This window comes from Sesamum indicum, linkage group LG11, assembly GCF_026168435.1.
Source record: "Sesamum indicum cultivar Baizhima isolate 11 linkage group LG11, ASM2616843v1, whole genome shotgun sequence".
Classification (NCBI taxonomy): Eukaryota; Viridiplantae; Streptophyta; class Magnoliopsida; order Lamiales; family Pedaliaceae; genus Sesamum; species Sesamum indicum.
This window is the reverse complement of record NC_142667.1, coordinates 15559010-15577763: the sequence shown is the minus strand read 5'-3', so window position 1 is coordinate 15577763 and position 18754 is coordinate 15559010. Positions and strand designations below refer to the sequence as shown.

Genomic DNA, 18754 nt, shown 5'->3' with positions numbered 1-18754 from the left:
TCAATTGTGATCAATAATTATTAGCTACAGCTATTTATTATTAACTATAACTAAATATTATAATTCTTCTAGTGAGATGATATAAAGCAAATGCAATTTTTACGTTCGTGGTGTGTTTCGTCTATCCTAATGGAGCAACACCAAAAGGCGGGGCCACATGATCATGGTTCTAAAATTTTTACTAATTAATGGTATGTTTTTTCAAGGAATGATCGGACATTAATATAGCGGAATATAAGATCTACTACCCAAATGGTGTTGAGCGTATAGGAGAGAAAGAAACACGTCAGCTGTTAAACAAGAAATTGCTCTTTTTCTGGGAATGTTTTTAAAGGAATCACCAAATACGATGATATCTCCCCTAACAGTGTCTTGTGGGGCGGGTGTGCTCAGGGGGAGTACCACCCAAAACAAACCAAAAAGACTAAGAAAGATGCCATGCAACTGGTAAGGGTAAGTAAGCTAATAGCAATACAATCTAAGAAAACGTTTTAAAGTCACTTGCGCAATTATCATATCCAAAGCTCCGATATCTAACATGAAACAAAACTTGGTTCTGCATTTGAGTACAAAAAACAAAATTCAAAGTGGTGGTGGTCCAATCCTTTAACACACGCATAAGCACGAAACTGGAGCTCTCACCACTTAGATAATTCCAATTTTGTTAGCAACATCCAGAGCATCATAGTCAGGTGTTAACCTAACATATGCCTTCTTAGTTCCATCCGGCCTGAAACAGTAGACCACAAAAATCAAATGGAGGACAAGATAAAAAAAGCTTTGCAAGACTCAAACAAGTCATGGCTTAACATTCACAAGACACAGCCAATTGGAGCTAAATGCATAATGAGTTGAGTGGATGTAAGATAACTTCTCAACAAATTCATTCAGCAAATATAATTGCGTGAAAATACAAATCAAGTACAGCGATAGTAATGCATAAAGGAAACCACAGGCATATGAAACTTCAAATTTTAAAAGGAAAATTCTAAAATTCTAGCAGAAGTGAAATGAAGAAGGCTTCTAGATGAGAGCAGTTCATGCATGCTCATCAACCCACACTCTAACCAAGTAGCCAACAATGTCCAAGTATCCAGTGACATTAATTCAGGTGGACGCAATAATTCAGATACAAAATGAACTGGCTTCTAATTTCCTTGGACAAACAAAGGGAGCTTCCCTGGACAGTAACTTAGTTATCAAAATACAGTAAATGGAACAACAATTCTTTGTACTAATCTAAGTTGCTTCTTAAAAATTCTGATAGAAAGAGTTTGACAAGTACTAATTAAAAAATCTAAACCTATGATGACTTAAGTTAAAGCCTGATTACAGTACCAACAGATCAGATCCATTAGAAACCTGCAGGTCCTAGAAAATAGTAATGTAATCTCACTAAAAGCGGAATCAACATGATACAAGCATAACATGTTAATAGAAAAAGTTCATGAAGTCCCCTTGTTCACCTGATGAGGGTGTTCACTTTCTTGGTCTGAATGTCATACATTTTCTTGACCGCATCCTTGATCTTCTTCTTATCAGCACGGATGTCCACAATGAAAACTAGGGTGTTGTTGTCTTCAATTTTCTTCATTGCAGACTCCGTGGTGAGAGGATACTTCAGAATCTGGTAGTGGTCAAGTTTATTACGGGGAGGGGCACTAATGCGAGGATACTTGGGATTCCTGTCCTTCTTCAATGTCCTAGGTCGATGAAATGTAACTTTTGTGCGTATCTTCTTGGACTTCTTCTTAAAAGTTGTTCCACCTGCTTTTACAGCTTTGGCAGCTTTCAAGGCCTGAGCCTTCGGGTCTGACTTCTTTGCTTGATCAGCTGCAATTTCACATAAAAAAAAATAATTAGTTAACAAAGTAAAGGACAGCCGTGTGATTTCTGCAACAATAATATGCCTTTCACTCAGAAGATTAAAATAGAGAGGAAGTGCATCGTAATCCAGTGAAGCAGGTGGATACAGAATATGGTAACAATAACAAGTAAACTCTATGGGTATCGACACACTATGTTGCTAACATAAAAACAGAGGTCATACGAAACAAAATAAGTTGTTATGGGTTATATCAAAATATTTCTTCTTTGTGCCTCAACCTAGGTTTTATGCTACTGGAACATCACAAGTTTTCATCTACTGCAGGTTCTATGATTGCAGCAGAGAAGTTAAATCAAGCAACAGATGCAGACAAAACCATTAAGTTTCCAACCTCTCAGTGCCCCCTAAGCAAATAGTTAAGTATAATCTCACAAATCAGTATCCAGTGCACCATATATAGGTTATTCTTGTGGTGAACCAAATTCGCCTCCTTATCTCCACGGAATACATTACTGAAATATCTAATTAACCAACTCTCAGTATACACTTCAAGGTTTCTTCTCTCAAACAACAGCTTATGGCAACAACATTCATCCACGACACCCCAAGATGAGAAAACGTGAGAGTTAACTACTCTATTCGAACTACAAACCATAAAAATTTCCGCCGTCTACAATACAAACACAAAACTGCTGCCTAAAAATTTGGACATAATCTGAAACCAAACTGATTTTCACCGTGATTAACTTATTGCAGCTTAATCGAAAAATAAATAAATAAACTAACGATTGGCATTTTCTACTCCAGTAGCAAATACATTTTCAGAATCTCAAATCACTGACGAGAAGAATCACGTACCTTTTGGAGCCATTTCAAACGGAAGATACCCTAAACCCTAATGAAAATCTTGCCTGCAAAATCAATGAATTGATACTTAGCTATACATCAGAGTGTTGGGAATGCAGAAAAGCTGCTAAAGAAGCGAGAGACGGAGATAACCTCAGGAGCGGAAGGACTGCTGTTCTAGGGTTTCCTGGAAGCGGAGAAGTTGCGAACCTTTTATATTGGAGGCAGTGCACGAGCTTAGCACGTGCCTGACCTTTTTACATATTGTGTTTTTCATTTTGTTAGGATTCTATTTTTTGAGGTAATTGTAATTCTGGTACCATATATCGTGGGTTTTGCAATTTTGGTTCTATACTTTGTAAAATAGCTAATTTTGATCCCATACTTTACAGAGATTTGTAATTTTGGTACCAAATTTATATTTTGACCCCCAAACTTTATAATAACATTCTATTTGGTCCTCAAACCCTTTTTTATTTCAAAGATAGTCCTCATCTTGTCGATCAGGCCTTACATGCTTCCGAAATAAAATTATGCCTCCATAAATACATACCTTATTTAATCACTTTGTTGTCAAGTATTCTAAGCCTCGATTTTACGGACTTCCTTCAACTATACTACCTAAGCAGATGAATCGTAGGCCCTTGGCTCATTCAGCAACAAACAGTAAAGCCCTATTTCGTTTATTCCAAAGTAAAGACTTAATAAAATTATGGGTGGATAATTTGAACAAAAGCCTTTACTTTATTGAAAAAATATAGGTAACATTACATAAATATTTGCTCCCCTTTTAGTGAAGACAACTACTTAGCCTCTCGTTGAGAGGACTATACTTATTGGGAAAACTCCCATAAAACTAAGAATTGAAAAACTATAAAAAATTTTGGAACTTAAAATGTTATACTTTGAAGAGTATGAGAAAATTTTCGATGATCCCCCTCCTTCATTGCTTCTTTATTTATAAGCGTCTACGGACTTTAAACTCGAACTCAAAACTTATTTTCTGATGACGTAATTGCGTTCGTAATCACCTTGTCTCTTTCAAATGGCGTTACTGAGTTTGTCATTGTTTCGTCCTTCTCAACTGTTGGTCATAATGGCTTGTCGGCCATGTGATTACTAGCTGATTTTTATGCTTTCTGACTTATACTCTGCAGGTCCAACAATATAGTTTTTGAAACTTTCATTAGCTCGGGTACGAGCTCTTCTGAAAGTTCTTCTTATAAGAGTTCTTAAAATGAAATCTAAGAATTATTAAAAAAAGTACGTCTCAAACAATAAGAAGAATGACATATTTAAATGTCAACATCACAAACTATAAGAAGTATTTTTGGTAAATATATTATGTTTGTATGTAATATATAAATAAAATATATATATACATATTTTCTTTTTAGTCTTATATCTCTACTTTTGCTTAAAAAAAAAAACAAGAGCTCCTAAAGAATTTCATTTACATAACATTTAAATTTTTCCATAATTTTGTTTTTAACCAAATATGGAACTTCTTTAAACATCCAATTTTACTTGTGCTTTTCTCATATATTCGTTCTTCATTCAAACCAAACAAGCTCTCAAATATTATTGAATCCTTATGGTTGCTATTATAAAAGAACACATTTTTCGTTATACCAACTTTTAATACACAAATATCATTTTTTATTTTCTAAAAAAAAGAAAATGGTCAAATAATAATTTAATATTCTTTAATAATCCCGCAATTATAATATTTTTTTTTCTCCCAATGCACTATTCCATATCTTTTTTTCTTCTCACTTTACTTCTTCATGTTTATTTCTCTCACAAATATCCATATTTTTAATAAACAAAGTAATTATAATTTATTTTTTTCTCATCACTTCATTCTATTTTTTAATTCTCACGGACATTTTTCTTTTCATTTCCTCGCACTATAATTTGATTTTTAATATTTTTTTTTCATTTTACACTATAATTTCTTCTTTAAATATTTATGGAGAACATCGTACCATGATAACTAATTATATAAATTCAATTATTTTGTTGTATGTTAAATAAGTGATAGCCCAACAAAAGATTTTGGCCCAACGTAGAATCCACCCTATTTTGAATATGTTATGAATTAGCCTTATTGCCACATTCTTCGGATCTAACTTTTAAAATTTGGGTATTTTATATATATTATATAAATCATTGCTATTTATAAATTTTAAACAAGATAATATTATATTAAAAATATTTTTCAGTTACAAATATATGTATTAAATAATTAAACAATTTACAAATATTATTCAAAATGGGTTAATGGTGAAATTGGGACAAAATCTGCCCCTATTTCAAATTCAGCCCATCAACGAAAACGTGATTGCCCAATTAAATGGAAAAGCCCAATAAGCGCTAATAGTTTATTCTCCTTTTGATCTGCAGTATAAGCCATAACCACGATTTTAGGTCAGAACGAATAAACCTGGATTGACGATAACAGGACGAGATAGCGACTCGTTAAAAGAAGCGGATCGAAATATCCTAAACCCGAATTTAAGCTTAACTATGGTTAACTAACTAAGGTTACTTTACCTCGTCTCCGTTCATTAGACTTTTTCTCTCTCCTCTCAGATCTGCTCTGCGTTGAGTGTTATTACTCTAAAATAATTCTCAAGAAAGGAGAAGGGGAAAATCCATTAAATCATGCCCTAGATGGAAATCCGATTCTGAAATTTCGCGCAAATTTGCTTAACTACGGCTTGGTTATCATCCTTTTGACTAATTATGATATTTTTCTCATATTTCTCCGGCAATTAAGATTTTAGCTTTTCCATATGAATGGAGACCCAAAGAGTGGTGGATTTCCCGCACAGAAGCATGGATAAACGACCTCGAAAGCGACCTCGTTTGACATGGGATATCCCTCCTGCTGTTCCTCCTCTTGCTCCTCCAAAGGTCCATTTCTAAACCCTATTTTAGTTTTGTTATCGGAGTGCTTACACTTGCAATTAATGTAGGTTCATGGATTTTTTTATTGTGTGTTGTTTTGTTTAATATGAACTGTTTTGGATACTTTAAATGATCAGTGTGGAGTGAGTGGAAATTTTACATTTTCTCTGTGTCGATTTAGTTCAGAGGATTAATTTGATTCTCTATATAGACTTTTTGACGGGTCGATTTTTAGGTTTTACGATTTCGTGATGCTGCTTTCCTGCGTTTTCTAATGGTTTTCCTTTTCCCAAATTAAGTGTTCAGATGTTGTCCATTTCTGGGAAATATAAAGAAAGGGGAAATTGAAGACATATGGAATTATATTTTCTGGTTATGATGGTTATAATCATATTTATCCTAAAAAATAATTAAAAGAAAAAGGTCTACAAGCAAGCAGGTGAGCCTCCGATGTATAGTAAGATTCAAAAGAAGGAATGATTTTCAGACACCAGGCATGTGGGCTCAATATCTTATGTCAAATCAGATTTTTAGTAAGATTCAAAGGAAAGATTGATTTTCAGACACAGGTGCATGTGGCTCAATATCTTATGTCAAATCGGGAGCATTTGAAATTCACTTGTCATGTGGATAATAATTTTAGTTTCTTTTCCCCTCTCTCATGAATGTTATTCTTTTTGACATAATGTATGTCCAACATTTGTAACTTTTAAGCACCAAGTATTGCTAGAATGCACGGTCATACATAATGATTGGTGGTGTGAAAACTAGAAAATTTTTTTGAGGTGAAGTTAGAAAGAAAAACATTTATATGACTTTGCTGCTTTAGGTGTCGTCCGCGTGCTCAAAAAGCTTGTTTATTATTTCTTTCCTGTGAATATTGAAGTTTGTTTCTTGTGCAGATTCTTCCAAATATATACTGTGCCCAAGATTTTGCTACACTCCCTAATTATGCATATTCATCGATATATTATAAGGGGATCCCTCGTAATGGATCTCCACCTTGGAGACCGGATGATAAAGATGGGCATTATGTATTTGCTATTGGGGAGAACTTAACTCCTCGTTGTAAGTATACCTGAGATACCTGAGAAGTTTCTTTATGAGATGCATTGCCTTCCGATACCTTTGAGACATTCTCAATGTGACAGTTTTGCCTATTCCTTTCCAATGTTTGTGACGATCTTTTCTTGCTTGAACTTATAAACCATAGAGGTATGCCCCTATGCAGAAGGGGAAAGAGAAGGCAAACTTTGGGCCTTTTTGAGAGCCGTTGAAATCCATTTTCCCCCTCATAGGAGCAGTTAAATTAATCAATTGACTATTGGACTATCTTCTTGATCTTATTAGTATAGATAAATAGTTGCACAATAATATTCTTGGAAATGTTGGCCATATTAGATTGTTTCTGCATTTTAAGTGTACACTGGAGAAACTGGTCTGTTGCTAAATCGATTTAACAAAGTCGTGGGCCCTCAAGTCCTGATGTCATGATTCAATAGCTCTGAAAATATTGAACACGCTACATGTCTTGACATCTTTGTTGTGTATGTGGATTTCTTATGTGTTGAGCTTCCTCCTTATTTTACTCTAGACATGTGATAGTACCATTACACACCTCATAAATGCATGAATGCATCCAATCCTTCCCCATTATTGCGGGTCATATTTAAAATGCGTGGATGATACTGTTTTCCACAGATTTCCTTCTTTGGTACTCCAGTCTTTCGTTATGCGTGTCATTCGGTTTATAATTAATTAGGTTGTATGTTATAAGTTTGAGAAAGTTATTCCTTGTTTGATGATACCCACTTTACAATAAACAGAACAGGAAGAGCAGTAAGGCAATTTTAGCAAAGACTTCCTAATAGGCTGTATACTTCTTTAAATATTGCAGTAATCACTTCTATGCTACAAATAGAAAAGTTGTAATTGCTAAGTTGCAGAAATTGCCTCTGTGCTCCAGATGAAGAACTTTCTTACTCTTGTGGGAAGTGAGAATGATTTTTTTTGTTCTTCTGGGATAGACAAATTTTCCAATTTTCTAACTGTATGATCCTAATCTTTAATGAATAACAAATTTATTCCCAGTACCCTAATTCATCCAATGTCCCGGAATATACAATTCTATGACTCTAAACAGTTAACGTTTCACTTTGTGAAAGATCCTGCTATAGTATATTTATTTATTTTATTCTAAAACATATTTTCTAATTATCGAACAGTATAAATATTAATCCTAAAGTATCATGAAATAAAATGGAGAGCATCATAAGTAGTATGATTGTTTATTTTTGATTAATCTATTTGCTCATCCTTCTCTAATTTTTTGTCCCTCAATTTGCAGACAGGATACTCAGTAAAATGGGTGAAGGTTAGTTGATTCTTTATTTACCAATATTTCCACTGACTCCCCTCATATATCTTGTGATACTTTAACATCACGTAACAGTTGTCTTCATTTGGTCCTCTGGTAGGATCTTTTACCATTTATGGGGTCGAATGGTTTCAGGGACTTTTGGGCAAGTTCTAGAATGTCTGGACAATGACAGGAAAGAGATTGTTGCAATTAAAGTTGTTCGTTCAATACAGAAGTATCGGGAAGCCGCCATGATTGAAATTGATGTTTTACAGAAACTAGGAAGGCATGATATCTGTGGCACACGGTGAGATTCTTATTTTCATTTTGCTTTTATTTATCAGCTCTAGAAAATTGAAGTGATTTTAGTGTAAGTTGTTTCATTCTGTGCAGTTGTGTGCAAATACGGAATTGGTTTGACTATCGTAATCATATTTGTATTGTAAGTATTTAATATGGTTTATGGTTTGCTTAAATTTGAACGGGTATGATGATCTTTCATGCCCAAATATTCTGTGAGTTAAATACTTGCGGATGAATTTAAATGGTCTTAACAGGTCTTTGAGAAGCTTGGTCCAAGCTTATATGATTTTCTACGCAAAAACAGCTATCGTTCATTTCCCATTGATCTTGTTCGGGAGTTTGGCCGACAACTTTTGGAATCTGTGGCATGTGTGTGAACATATCTTTGCAACACTATTCTCCTCCCTTTTTACTGTTCGACTCTACTAAACAGAAGCCATATCTTTGGCAACGCTAGACTGCTTTTACACCCCACCCCATATGCAGAAGTATAAATCTGTCATTGGTCTTCTTGCTTATCATTGTTGGTTCTCCTTGCAGTTATGCATGATCTTCGCCTGATTCACACCGATTTAAAACCAGAAAATATTCTTCTAGTTTCCTCAGAGTATATTAAAGTTCCAGATTATAAGGTAATCTCTTATAGCATGCATCTCTGTTACAGTTGTTTTCACTTTCCTCGTAGTTCTTCACTAGTGTCTTGCACTCTGAATGATGCTAGAGTTTTGTGAAGGGTTCTTAATTGACAGGCTTATGTTAGTTTGAGTTGCTTGCTTTTCGGTTTGAGTTCTTTTACCTCAATCATCTCAAAATTACTCTTGAGTCTTTTGTTGTAGTTTTTTCCTTGAAAATAAATGCCATTTACTCAATGATTTGATGTTAGAGCTTTAAGAGAAAGAATCTCTATGAGTAAATATGTACTTTAGTATAATTTTTGTCACTTCTTCTGCCACTTATTCATCTGCTACTGAACTCTGTCAAGGTTGCTGACTTGCTTCTCAATTAGTGTATATATGTGTCTTTTGACAGTTTTAATTATATTATTGATTAATACAAAGGGTTAACATCACAGGCTTGTGCCTAGTAGTTTGCTTACTCAACTTTAAGTTCTGGTGCTGATGGTTTTTGTTTCCCCTATTGTTTGTGATGAAGTTTCTTTGAGGTTAAAGACTTATATTTCCTACACTGAATTGCTTATCACCACTGTCTTTCTGCTATTAAATTTGGCTATACTGTATAAATTCCTGTGGCTGGTTTTTTTCATTGCCCTTGTGCCTGTGTTGCAGTTTCTATCTAGATCTGCAAAAGATGGTTCCTACTTCAAAAATCTACCCAAATCTAGTGCTATAAAACTTATTGATTTTGGTAGTACCACATTTGAACATCAAGATCACAATTATGTAGTGTCTACACGCCATTATCGTGCTCCAGAGGTTATTTTGGGTAATTAGCGACTCTTTCATATATTTCCATTTGCATTTAAGATTTTGCATTTTATATCAGTGGGTGATCTTGTTTTACTTTTATAAGGTCTTGGATGGAACTATCCCTGTGATATGTGGAGTGTAGGCTGCATACTCGTGGAATTGTGCTCTGTAAGTAACTGATCGGTTATACTTCTAAACCCTTTCCTGCAATAGGATATGCCTCTTGAAAGATTGATTACAATTGAATATTTCTCCTCATATATTGATTTCTTTTATTGTTTCCTTGTTATGTGCACCTTGATTTCTTATTTCATCTTTTTGTCACAAAAATTCTTCTGCTGACTCTTGGTCGATTAGGTTGCTTGATTACTGCCCAGTCATTTGATCCCAATACGAATTAATTAACATTTAATATGTCTTTGAAAAGCATTAAAGTGATACAACCATATTTATTTCTATTAGTGCTACAAATCTGTGACAGGGCGAGGCACTTTTCCAGACCCATGAGAACTTGGAACATCTTGCAATGATGGAAAGGGTGTTGGGTCCACTGCCTCAACATATGATTATACGAGCCGAGTAAGAGTTGTTGATTCTTTTGTTTCTGCCATGATTTAAGCTGTGAGGGTGAGGCTTTATATTTATTTCTTTGTTTCTTTTATAGCCGTCGTGCTGAGAAATATTTCAGAAGGGGTTCAAGGTTGGATTGGCCAGAGGGTGCAACTTCCAGAGAAAGTATTAGAGCAGTTTGGAAATTACCCCGACTCCAGGTACTATTAGTCAATTGTGCAGTGAAAAAAATGTTCCTTAAGTGTTTGAAAAAGTAAACACCTTGGGTGTTTTCTATATTATATTGGCTCAGTGTGTAGTTTCTTTTATCTACGTGGCTATTTCTTGTATTCTATCTTGTGTAAAGTTGAAGGTTATTATCATACATTTTTAATATGATGCGATAGTCAGCAATAAGAATGGTGTGGTTGAATGGGTTGGTCGCCCTTTATTGTTTTGACATTCAGAAGAAAAACATTTCATTTTGTTTTCGAGAGCTCTTACCGAAGTTTTCTGCTAACTTGTGTGCCTGGACATTATGGTTGGTTGCTATGTTGTTTGTCTCCTTTGACTTGTAATGGCATGTCAAAGTTACGTAAAGGTTTTAAGTGGGATTCTTTTGTGTGTCATTGCTCGTTAGTTCTGTATAAAAAGTCTACATGCTGTTTTGCATGTTAAAGTTTTTGAATATGGTTCTTTTGTATATCAAAACTTGCATAAGTCAGAGGTGATTGTTTAAGTAAATGCTGATCTTTTGCACACGAGAAAATTTTTCAACAACTAGGTTTTCCTTTTGGGGGGAATAGAGCTTGGATACTGTTGAACATTTTACAAATGAATCTTGTTTAATTGCAAAGAATTTCTGCTTTTACTCTTGGAATAAATTGTTATGTTTGTTGTCAGCTTCCTTGCATGTCCCGACTTTTTACTTCTCTATTCCATATTGTGTATGCCAGAATCTGATCATGCAACACGTAGACCACTCGGCTGGAGATCTGATTGATCTTTTGCAAGGGCTTCTGCGGTATGACCCTGCAGAACGACTTAAAGCAAGAGAAGCTCTAGGGCACCCCTTTTTTACAAGGGACCTTAGAAGGTTTGGATATCCACTGTGAATTGGAAATCTTATTGAAGATTGAATGAAGAGAAGCCCGGAGGGTAAGAATATACTTCACATACACATGCGTCGCAGAAGTGAATGAAAATAGATATAAAAAAGGGGAAATGGAAAGGGGGTTGGAGAGCACACTAGGATGTTGGCTGCTACCATAATAACTTGAAATGTACTAACTCCATGCCTGATTGTGTTGTAAAATATGCTACTTTTTCAGGTTTGTGGTGTTTGTCTTTTTTTTTTTTTTGTTGTTTTTCTGGTTTTCTGGTTTTTGTCCGTTATGATTGCTCGTGTCCATCACTTGGGAGAAATATGAGTACATACATATATCCCATTTCTGTTGTATATGATGCTCGTTACAGCTGGCCTTTCATTGCCTTTTGCCTTTGCAGTTCATTTGGACTCACTCATTATGTCTTACGAGTCCGGTGTCTTTATTCCAACAGAAAGAGTTTTGTTGATTGAAACGAACTTATTATGAAGGGTGTGAATTGAGTGATCTGACCCAAGAATTAGCCAGCCTTTGCCTCAAATCTCCTACTGAGAAGGGGTAAAATAATATTTTTTGTGTTTAATTTGGACCCAGAGCGATGGATATTTATTAGAGCCTGTTGTAGTATCTAATTGCAGAGGTGTAAATATAGGTAGTAAAGGTCTAGATTGTAAAGGAGTCTAAGTCTAGTATTTGTGGAGCTCGCTCTCTTTGGTTCTGTTAGGCGAGGCGGAGTTGTCACGGAGACCTTTCACTTGCTGCCTGTCCTGTCCTGTCCACTCACCTGAGGAAGTAGGACATAATTTACTTTCTTGAAGAGTTGAGAGCTTATAATACTTCATAGTTTTCAACTATGACATAATAGTGTTTGTTTAATTTAAAAAGAAAAAAAAAATAAGCCTATTTACTATATGATCTAAATATGTTGTAAAATTGTTTATCTTTTTTCAACAACTTATAAGATCTCAAGTTCTCAGTCTATAAGATATCAAGCATCTTTAAATGTGTTTGATGAAACCTAAAACTCGAATACCACTCAGTTAGAAATCTACTTTGGTAGGCAGGATGTAGATTTGATTATTATACCATTATTATTTACATTGTTTCTTCTACACTTAATTATCTCTTCATTTAATTAATTATATCAATAAAATTTTATTCATATACGTTCAAGTCAGTTTATATTATAAAATTTGATCTGTTATTTATTTAATTTAATTATTAAAAAATATTTATACACATGTCGAGTGTGTTTCCACAGCTCGTTCCTATCAAAGCTAGGATTATAGGTGGTGGAACAGAAGATGACAGTGTGAGGAGCCTTGTCATCCCAAATCATTCATCAAACAAAATTAAAATATATACGTGGCCTCACTCACATAATTAAAACAGGGAGGATTAAATCTGAAAGTCGTGAGATTGACAGACAATAAGGTAGGAGATAATATTAATTAATACAATGGTTTTGTATTAGTGAAATGATAAGGTAGACAAAATTTGATTTTACAAGATTTGCACACATCAATAAGTGGATCATTACCTTCAGTAATTAGCCTGTTCACTCAAATTAAATAAGTCGTTATCAGTTGTAGGCTGTAATCGCACTTTGGAGTAAAATATTATCTACTGTTGCATTATTGTTCATGCTATTCATCAATTATGCTCTCATCTACATGTGCTGTTGTTTTACAGTTCACCAAAATGCCTTGCCCTCATCATCTCTTGTTTTTATATGCTCATTCTTCTTCCATACCCGCTACTTGATTTGTAGATCTAATTACATATGCGGAAAGGTAGATAAGTCTGTGGAGACATGCAGTTTGATAAAAAGGAAGGCCATATCGCATGGATGGCCACAAAGACAGGATGATGTTCTTGATGTCATGTGGGAGGAAGGTAAGGATAACATGCATTAGACTCCCACAACTGATCACAACTCCAAGAATGTTGTCTTTTGATAATGTGCTGAGTGCCCATCACAACAACTGCATTCAGGTACAAACTTTGCTTACTTTCCCCAAACTACAAACTGTTTTCAACCGGAATAGTAAAATGGAGCCGCTACTTCTTTTTCATGTCCAAACATTGCTCACCCCATCTTGTTATTACAATAAAATATATAAGATTAAAATACTATCCTAAACAAGTTAAAATGACGAAAATGTCGAATGACCTAAATTTCATTTAATCCTTAATTTTTTCATAAATTGGAGCAGAAAATTCCAGGAAAAAAAAAGGGGGCATGTTATTATTTCCCAGGAAATAATGCAAATATACACCAGAAATGTGAAAAATAGAAAAAAAAAATATAAAATTAGAATAAAATAAGTATTACTTGTTTTTCGCAATAAATCAAAGTGTTGAATAGTTGTGATGGAGAAAGACAACATACGGCGACTATAAGAACCGTCAGCTTTGGATTTACCGTGGGCCAAATTGGACCATTGGTGGGCCCAGTATCAATTACTTTGTAACGTGATACATGAAAGCTTGTCGAAACTGGGCTTCACAGGGACTGGGCCCAATCTTATGGATGGGCCACTTTCTGCCTGTGGGCCCAAGATAACGTGGATAATGCAACAAAAGACGGCCAGTTAACAGAATCTCCTCTAATCCTCTCCCACCAATCAGCAATCATCTCCCACGCGGGACTTAGCTACCCCACCATAACATGACTCACACAATAAAACCTCTTTATATATTCAAAGAAGAAATCATCAAGAAGGTTTAACCTCCTTCTTCTTCATTCTTTGTATACCCTCGTTTTTCTTGTTTCCCTCTATGTTGAATATTGGGTATAGTTGTCATTTTTTTCCCTATTATTCTTATATGTTATAGGACGAACCATCCCATTTCGTATATTTTCTCATCTCGATTAATTTTTTTAAAAATAAAAGTATCAGCACGAAAAATCATGGGATCACCTGAATCTTCTGCAAAATACATCCATAAGGTAAAGTACGTACTTGATTTCCTATTTTCGTTCTTTTACGATACGGTGTTTCATTTTTGTATTAAAAATTTGGTTTATACATATATAGTTGGAAGATCATATATAGTTTTGAGTGTACATATATATATGTGTGTGTGTTTTTGTGGTAGTAATTAAGATTATATATATACATATATATATGATGGAATGATGTAATAAAACAGGTGCAACATCTAATAGAAGAGTGCATAGTATTCAAGATGAGCAAAGAGGAATGCATGGAGGCTCTCTCCAAACATGCAAATATCAACCCAATCATCACTTCCACAGGTACATGTATAATTAATAAACCACCAATCATCTTTCAATCTTTCAACCATTCTCGTCCGTACGTGTCATGTTTAATTCAATGACAAGAGAAATATAACACACTTGTCATATAATATATGTGGGCCCGACTAAGAGGGTGTTTGTCTAAGCTTATAAGCTCGTCAAAACATCTTAAAAGATGTTTGAGAACTTATTACATTCAAACACTCTCGAATTAATGCGTTATTTTTGTACAACGAGGAATACGATGGAGTTTGATGCAAAAACAGTAACAATGAGGTGCATGCTTCCTTGTTAGTCTTAGTGAGTAGTGTACTGTTTCTATTTCATATTAACACTCAGTGTGGAAGGAGCTGGAGAAAGAGAACACAGAGTTTTTTGAGGCATACACCAAGCAAAGATCGGAGGGAAGCAGCCGTACCATGAGAAACGTGCTTCCCCATTCTTCTAAGAAAGATTAGCGACCAAAGTACTGAATTCTTCCCACCAATCACTCCACGTATCAGTAGTCGTGTTTTGTTTCAACGACGTTGGTGTTTCCATGGACCATTTGTCCGTTTCTATGAAAATGTATGTGTAAGATTACGACATATCAACATTCTAATGTTCTCTCCCCGTACCCATAAATATTATACTACGTTCACTTATCAAACGGATGTTTTCTTTTATATATTAAATGAAATAAAATATACTTTATTATAATTTTTCTTTTTTTTTTAATAAAATTAATATATAGTTTCTAGAAATTGGAAATCTTTATAGTATTGTCATTAAAAAAAAGAAAAGTAATAATTTTAAGGGGGAATTGAAAATATTTATCCTCGAAAATCTATATATTTCTTTGATAGATGTATAAATATATTATTATCTCTCGACCACAAATTTAAGTTGGACGATAATAAAAAGAAAACACCTAATAATTAATATATTACGTATAAAAATTTAAGTCACGCATTGGATAATGATAACTTTATGAAATTGATTGAGAGAGAATGTCTTGTAATTAAAACCACGAATCTTGTCTCAAGATTTAGTCTTCTCGTACATAATTTTGTGTGACAACAACTTCTCACTCCAAAATCCAATACCGTAGAAGCCCGACACGTCTTTTTCAAAAATAACAATACAGAGTGAGCATCATATGTTCTGCAGACGAAAATTTTAATTTGGATCGAGTTTGGTTAAATTTAAAGTAATTATATAATAAATATGATACACTTTATGTATGATTGGTCTATAATTCAAGAACACATCACACTTGACAGATGATTAGTTTGATTCGACTAAATCTTATTTGTGTAAGAATTTTTCATTCTCCAAATAAAACATAGGTTTTTTTTTTTTTTTTTTTCATGAAAATTGAGATCTAAATAGTGATTACTTAACCTGGGCTAAAGAATATTGGAGCATGGCAGAAAATATAAATGGGCCTTTGAGAGTTGGAAGAAATTCCATTCTCCATTAGGCCCATAATTTTTGGGCCCATGTAAGAACAGTTTCATCCTGTTCCGTTTCGGCCCAGAATGGTGCGAATCGGATAAAGTTCACCAACGGTGGAAAAGCGACTTTAGATTAAACCGGAGAAATTTGGAGAGAGTATAACCGGATTGTTCGTTCGTCTTTTTGTTCTCCATTTACAGTCAAAACCTTTTTCCGTTATTATCAATTGGGTTTAGAGCTGAGTTCACTGTCTAAACCCTACCGCCATGAATACTCTGAATCTCGTCGCTGCTAAACCTACCGGCGGTCACCTGCCTCTCATTCCATCGCTCCATCCTTACCGTCCATCTTTCCTAAAACCCTTCTCTTCCCTCTCCTTCAGATTCCCCCCTCCGCCGCTTCGGCCATTATCTCTCTCACCCACCAAGGCTTCTCTACAAGACCCAAACGGTAAGAACACCAGTACACCACCGGAGTTGTTCAAATTTCAAGTTTCTAATCAAAACGCAACACCCGGGATTTCGTCTTTGAGAGCCACCGTCGTCACAACGATCACTGCCGCCGCACTTTTCTTCACCGGGTTTGGGTTTAACTTTAAACCCTGCATTGCCGAGCCAATTTCGCCCCCTCCGACTGTTGAAACCGCTGAGAAGGATGCAATTGTTGACGAAGAAAGGGAAAAATCTCTGGAAGAGCACTTGCTTTCCAACCCTTGTGATGTAGATGGACTGAAGAATTTGATGGAAATCAAGGTAAAGAGCAAAAAGATTCCGGAAGCTATTGAGATTCTAGATAAGTTGATGGAACTTGAGCCAGAAGAAGTTGAATGGCCAATGATGAGAGCCCATTTGTATGCTTATAATGGGGAGCTTGAGTTAGCAAAGAATGGGTTCAATGAGCTGTTAATGAAGGACCCTTTCCGTGTGGAGGCGTATCACGGGCTGGTGACTGTGGCGTCGCAAGAAGAATCGAGCAAAGAGTTGGGGGATATTGAGAAGAGGATTGAGGAGGCGATGAAATTGTGCAAGAAGGAGAATAAAAAGAGTGATTTGAGGGATTTCAAGCTGTTGCTTGCTCAAATTAGAGTGCTTGAGGGAAGATATGATGAAGCATTGAAGGTTTATCAGGAGTTGGTGAAGGAGGAGCCGAGGGATTTTAGGCCATATCTGTGTCAGGGAATAATCTATACTTTGTTGAGGAAAAACGGTGAGGCTGAGAAGAATTTTGAGAAGTACAGGAGATTGGTTCCCAAGGGGCACCCTTACGCTAGCTATTTTGATGACAATATGATTGCTACAAAACTTTTCGCGCAGAAGGTGGAGAATCAGAGAGCTATGGCAAAGAGTTAGGGACTATGCCGTTATTCCTCTCGTAGCGGGTTAACAGTTGCTGATGAGGGTGTGACAGATAGGTTTGTGTTATTTTTTGATACCAATGTTTAGGTGATGTTTATGATTTTCTGCAATGTAGTAATTATTGGATGAAGTATAGGTGGTAAAGATTTGTGGCTGAGAATGATAACATGGTATTTCAATATCAATAGATTATCTAAAATTCAGGATACGGCGAATGAAGCAAAAGACAATTGCATCGGTCTTATGCTCTGTTGTCCCCCTGGGGATGACTATTGATTAAATAGACAATTAGACATGCCATAAGGTCTGCTTGATCGTGTTTCAGTTTCTAATTAGCTTCCAACTAATTACTATGCAGATCAATATGAACTCGTACTCCTTGCTTTAGACCATGCTGTTCTGCCTTACAATTTCATTCTTGGGATTATTATGAAAAAATTAAAATTTACTTGTAACTTATATCATTGGTTTGAATAAGAAGTGGCCTAGAAATAATTGACTGTGAGATAGAATTTTTTGTGCAATGCAAGTCAAAATAACGGGAACGGTAGTTGTGAACGATGGAAGAATGATTTGGGGATGACTATACGAAGGTTATTAAATCCTTTGCTGCTTGGTGTTTCAGTTGAATGCTATTTGGTATATTTCTTAAAATACCACAGGCTTATTTCATTTAATTGTACCAGTCCTCGTAGGTCATTTCAAGTATACTAAATAATTCTTACATGCAAGTTTGTGATAGATCAGCTTATCCATATGAGCATATCATGTACTGTTCTTGAAGAGGACCAGATGAAACAAGAGTATACATTGGCAAAGACACACTTATGTAATATGTCTGTGTGTGTGTGTGCGGGCGCTCGTGTAAATGTTTGTGCTTGCTCGTTTCTAAATTAAATTTGGGCGCGCGCGTGTAAATGTTTGTGCTTGTTCATTTCTAAATTAAATTTGGGCGCGCGTGTAAATGTGTGTGCTTGTTCATTTCTAAATTAAATTTAGCTCCATCTGACTTCTAGTTACCAAGTTTATGTTTTCTCAATTTTCTTCCTTTTGTGCTTCAGATTATTTGTATGGTAATTAAGCTAGATCTTCTTGGAATGAGGTCTTGAAAGAATCTTATAGACTAATATTACTGGAAACATAGAAATGTGAAAATGAACTATTTATGAACGAACGAACAAAGAATGCTCTATTTGTCGAGCTACTCTCCTGGACACAACTGACAAATCTGTTGCCCGCCGGATCTCTGTCGAAGTTGCTAAGTTTGTGTTCTTATTTAGTCGAACGATTGTTCACATTTCCTTCCGTCTTCCCATAATCTTCTCTAAGTAGATACGAGAGCCAAGCCAACCTGATGGTGTGAGCG

The 18754-nt window shown here is 35.3% G+C and overlaps 4 protein-coding genes across 7 annotated transcripts; 3 read left to right on the top strand and 1 right to left on the bottom strand.

The window, feature by feature from the left end:
- Nucleotides 1-479: 479 nt before the first annotated feature.
- On the bottom strand, nt 480-2928 carry LOC105174406 (large ribosomal subunit protein uL23). The gene is made up of 4 exons (XM_011096504.3): nt 2828-2928; nt 2687-2739; nt 1467-1833; nt 480-730 (listed from the first exon to the last, which is right to left on the bottom strand). The coding sequence occupies exons 2-4, from the start codon at nt 2697-2699 to the stop codon at nt 646-648; spliced, it is 465 nt and encodes a 154-aa protein (XP_011094806.1). The 5' UTR covers nt 2700-2739; nt 2828-2928; the 3' UTR covers nt 480-645.
- Nucleotides 2929-5238: 2310 nt separating this feature from the next.
- On the top strand, nt 5239-11712 carry LOC105174405 (serine/threonine-protein kinase AFC1). 2 transcript variants are annotated; one of them, XM_011096501.3, is made up of 12 exons: nt 5239-5593; nt 6490-6655; nt 7935-7961; nt 8100-8253; nt 8340-8388; nt 8504-8618; nt 8790-8881; nt 9536-9692; nt 9780-9844; nt 10158-10255; nt 10341-10446; nt 11182-11712. In XM_011096501.3, the coding sequence occupies exons 1-12, from the start codon at nt 5477-5479 to the stop codon at nt 11338-11340; spliced, it is 1305 nt and encodes a 434-aa protein (XP_011094803.1). In that variant the 5' UTR covers nt 5239-5476; the 3' UTR covers nt 11341-11712. The 2 variants fall into 2 exon arrangements, with proteins under 2 accessions (XP_011094803.1, XP_011094804.2); XM_011096502.3 differs by lacking the exons at nt 5239-5593; nt 10341-10446; nt 11182-11712 and having other exon boundaries at nt 6543-6655; nt 8065-8253; nt 10158-10259.
- A 1290-nt stretch (nt 11713-13002) lies between these two features.
- On the top strand, nt 13003-15295 carry LOC105174403 (uncharacterized). Of its 3 annotated transcripts, XM_020698153.2 has the most exons (4): nt 13187-13326; nt 14229-14284; nt 14488-14593; nt 14936-15295. In XM_020698153.2, the coding sequence occupies exons 2-4, from the start codon at nt 14246-14248 to the stop codon at nt 15052-15054; spliced, it is 264 nt and encodes an 87-aa protein (XP_020553812.1). In that variant the 5' UTR covers nt 13187-13326; nt 14229-14245; the 3' UTR covers nt 15055-15295. The 3 variants fall into 3 exon arrangements, 2 of the variants coding, with proteins under 2 accessions (XP_011094801.1, XP_020553812.1); XM_011096499.3 differs by lacking the exon at nt 14229-14284 and having other exon boundaries at nt 13003-13326; XR_016062754.1 differs by having other exon boundaries at nt 13189-14289; nt 14936-14967.
- An 870-nt stretch (nt 15296-16165) lies between these two features.
- Nucleotides 16166-17596, top strand: LOC105174402 (Tetratricopeptide repeat (TPR)-like superfamily protein). Its single transcript, XM_011096498.3, has one exon. It carries the CDS (start codon nt 16300-16302, stop codon nt 17380-17382), a length of 1083 nt encoding a protein of 360 aa, XP_011094800.1. The 5' UTR covers nt 16166-16299; the 3' UTR covers nt 17383-17596.
- The last annotated feature ends 1158 nt before the right edge of the window (nt 17597-18754 follow it).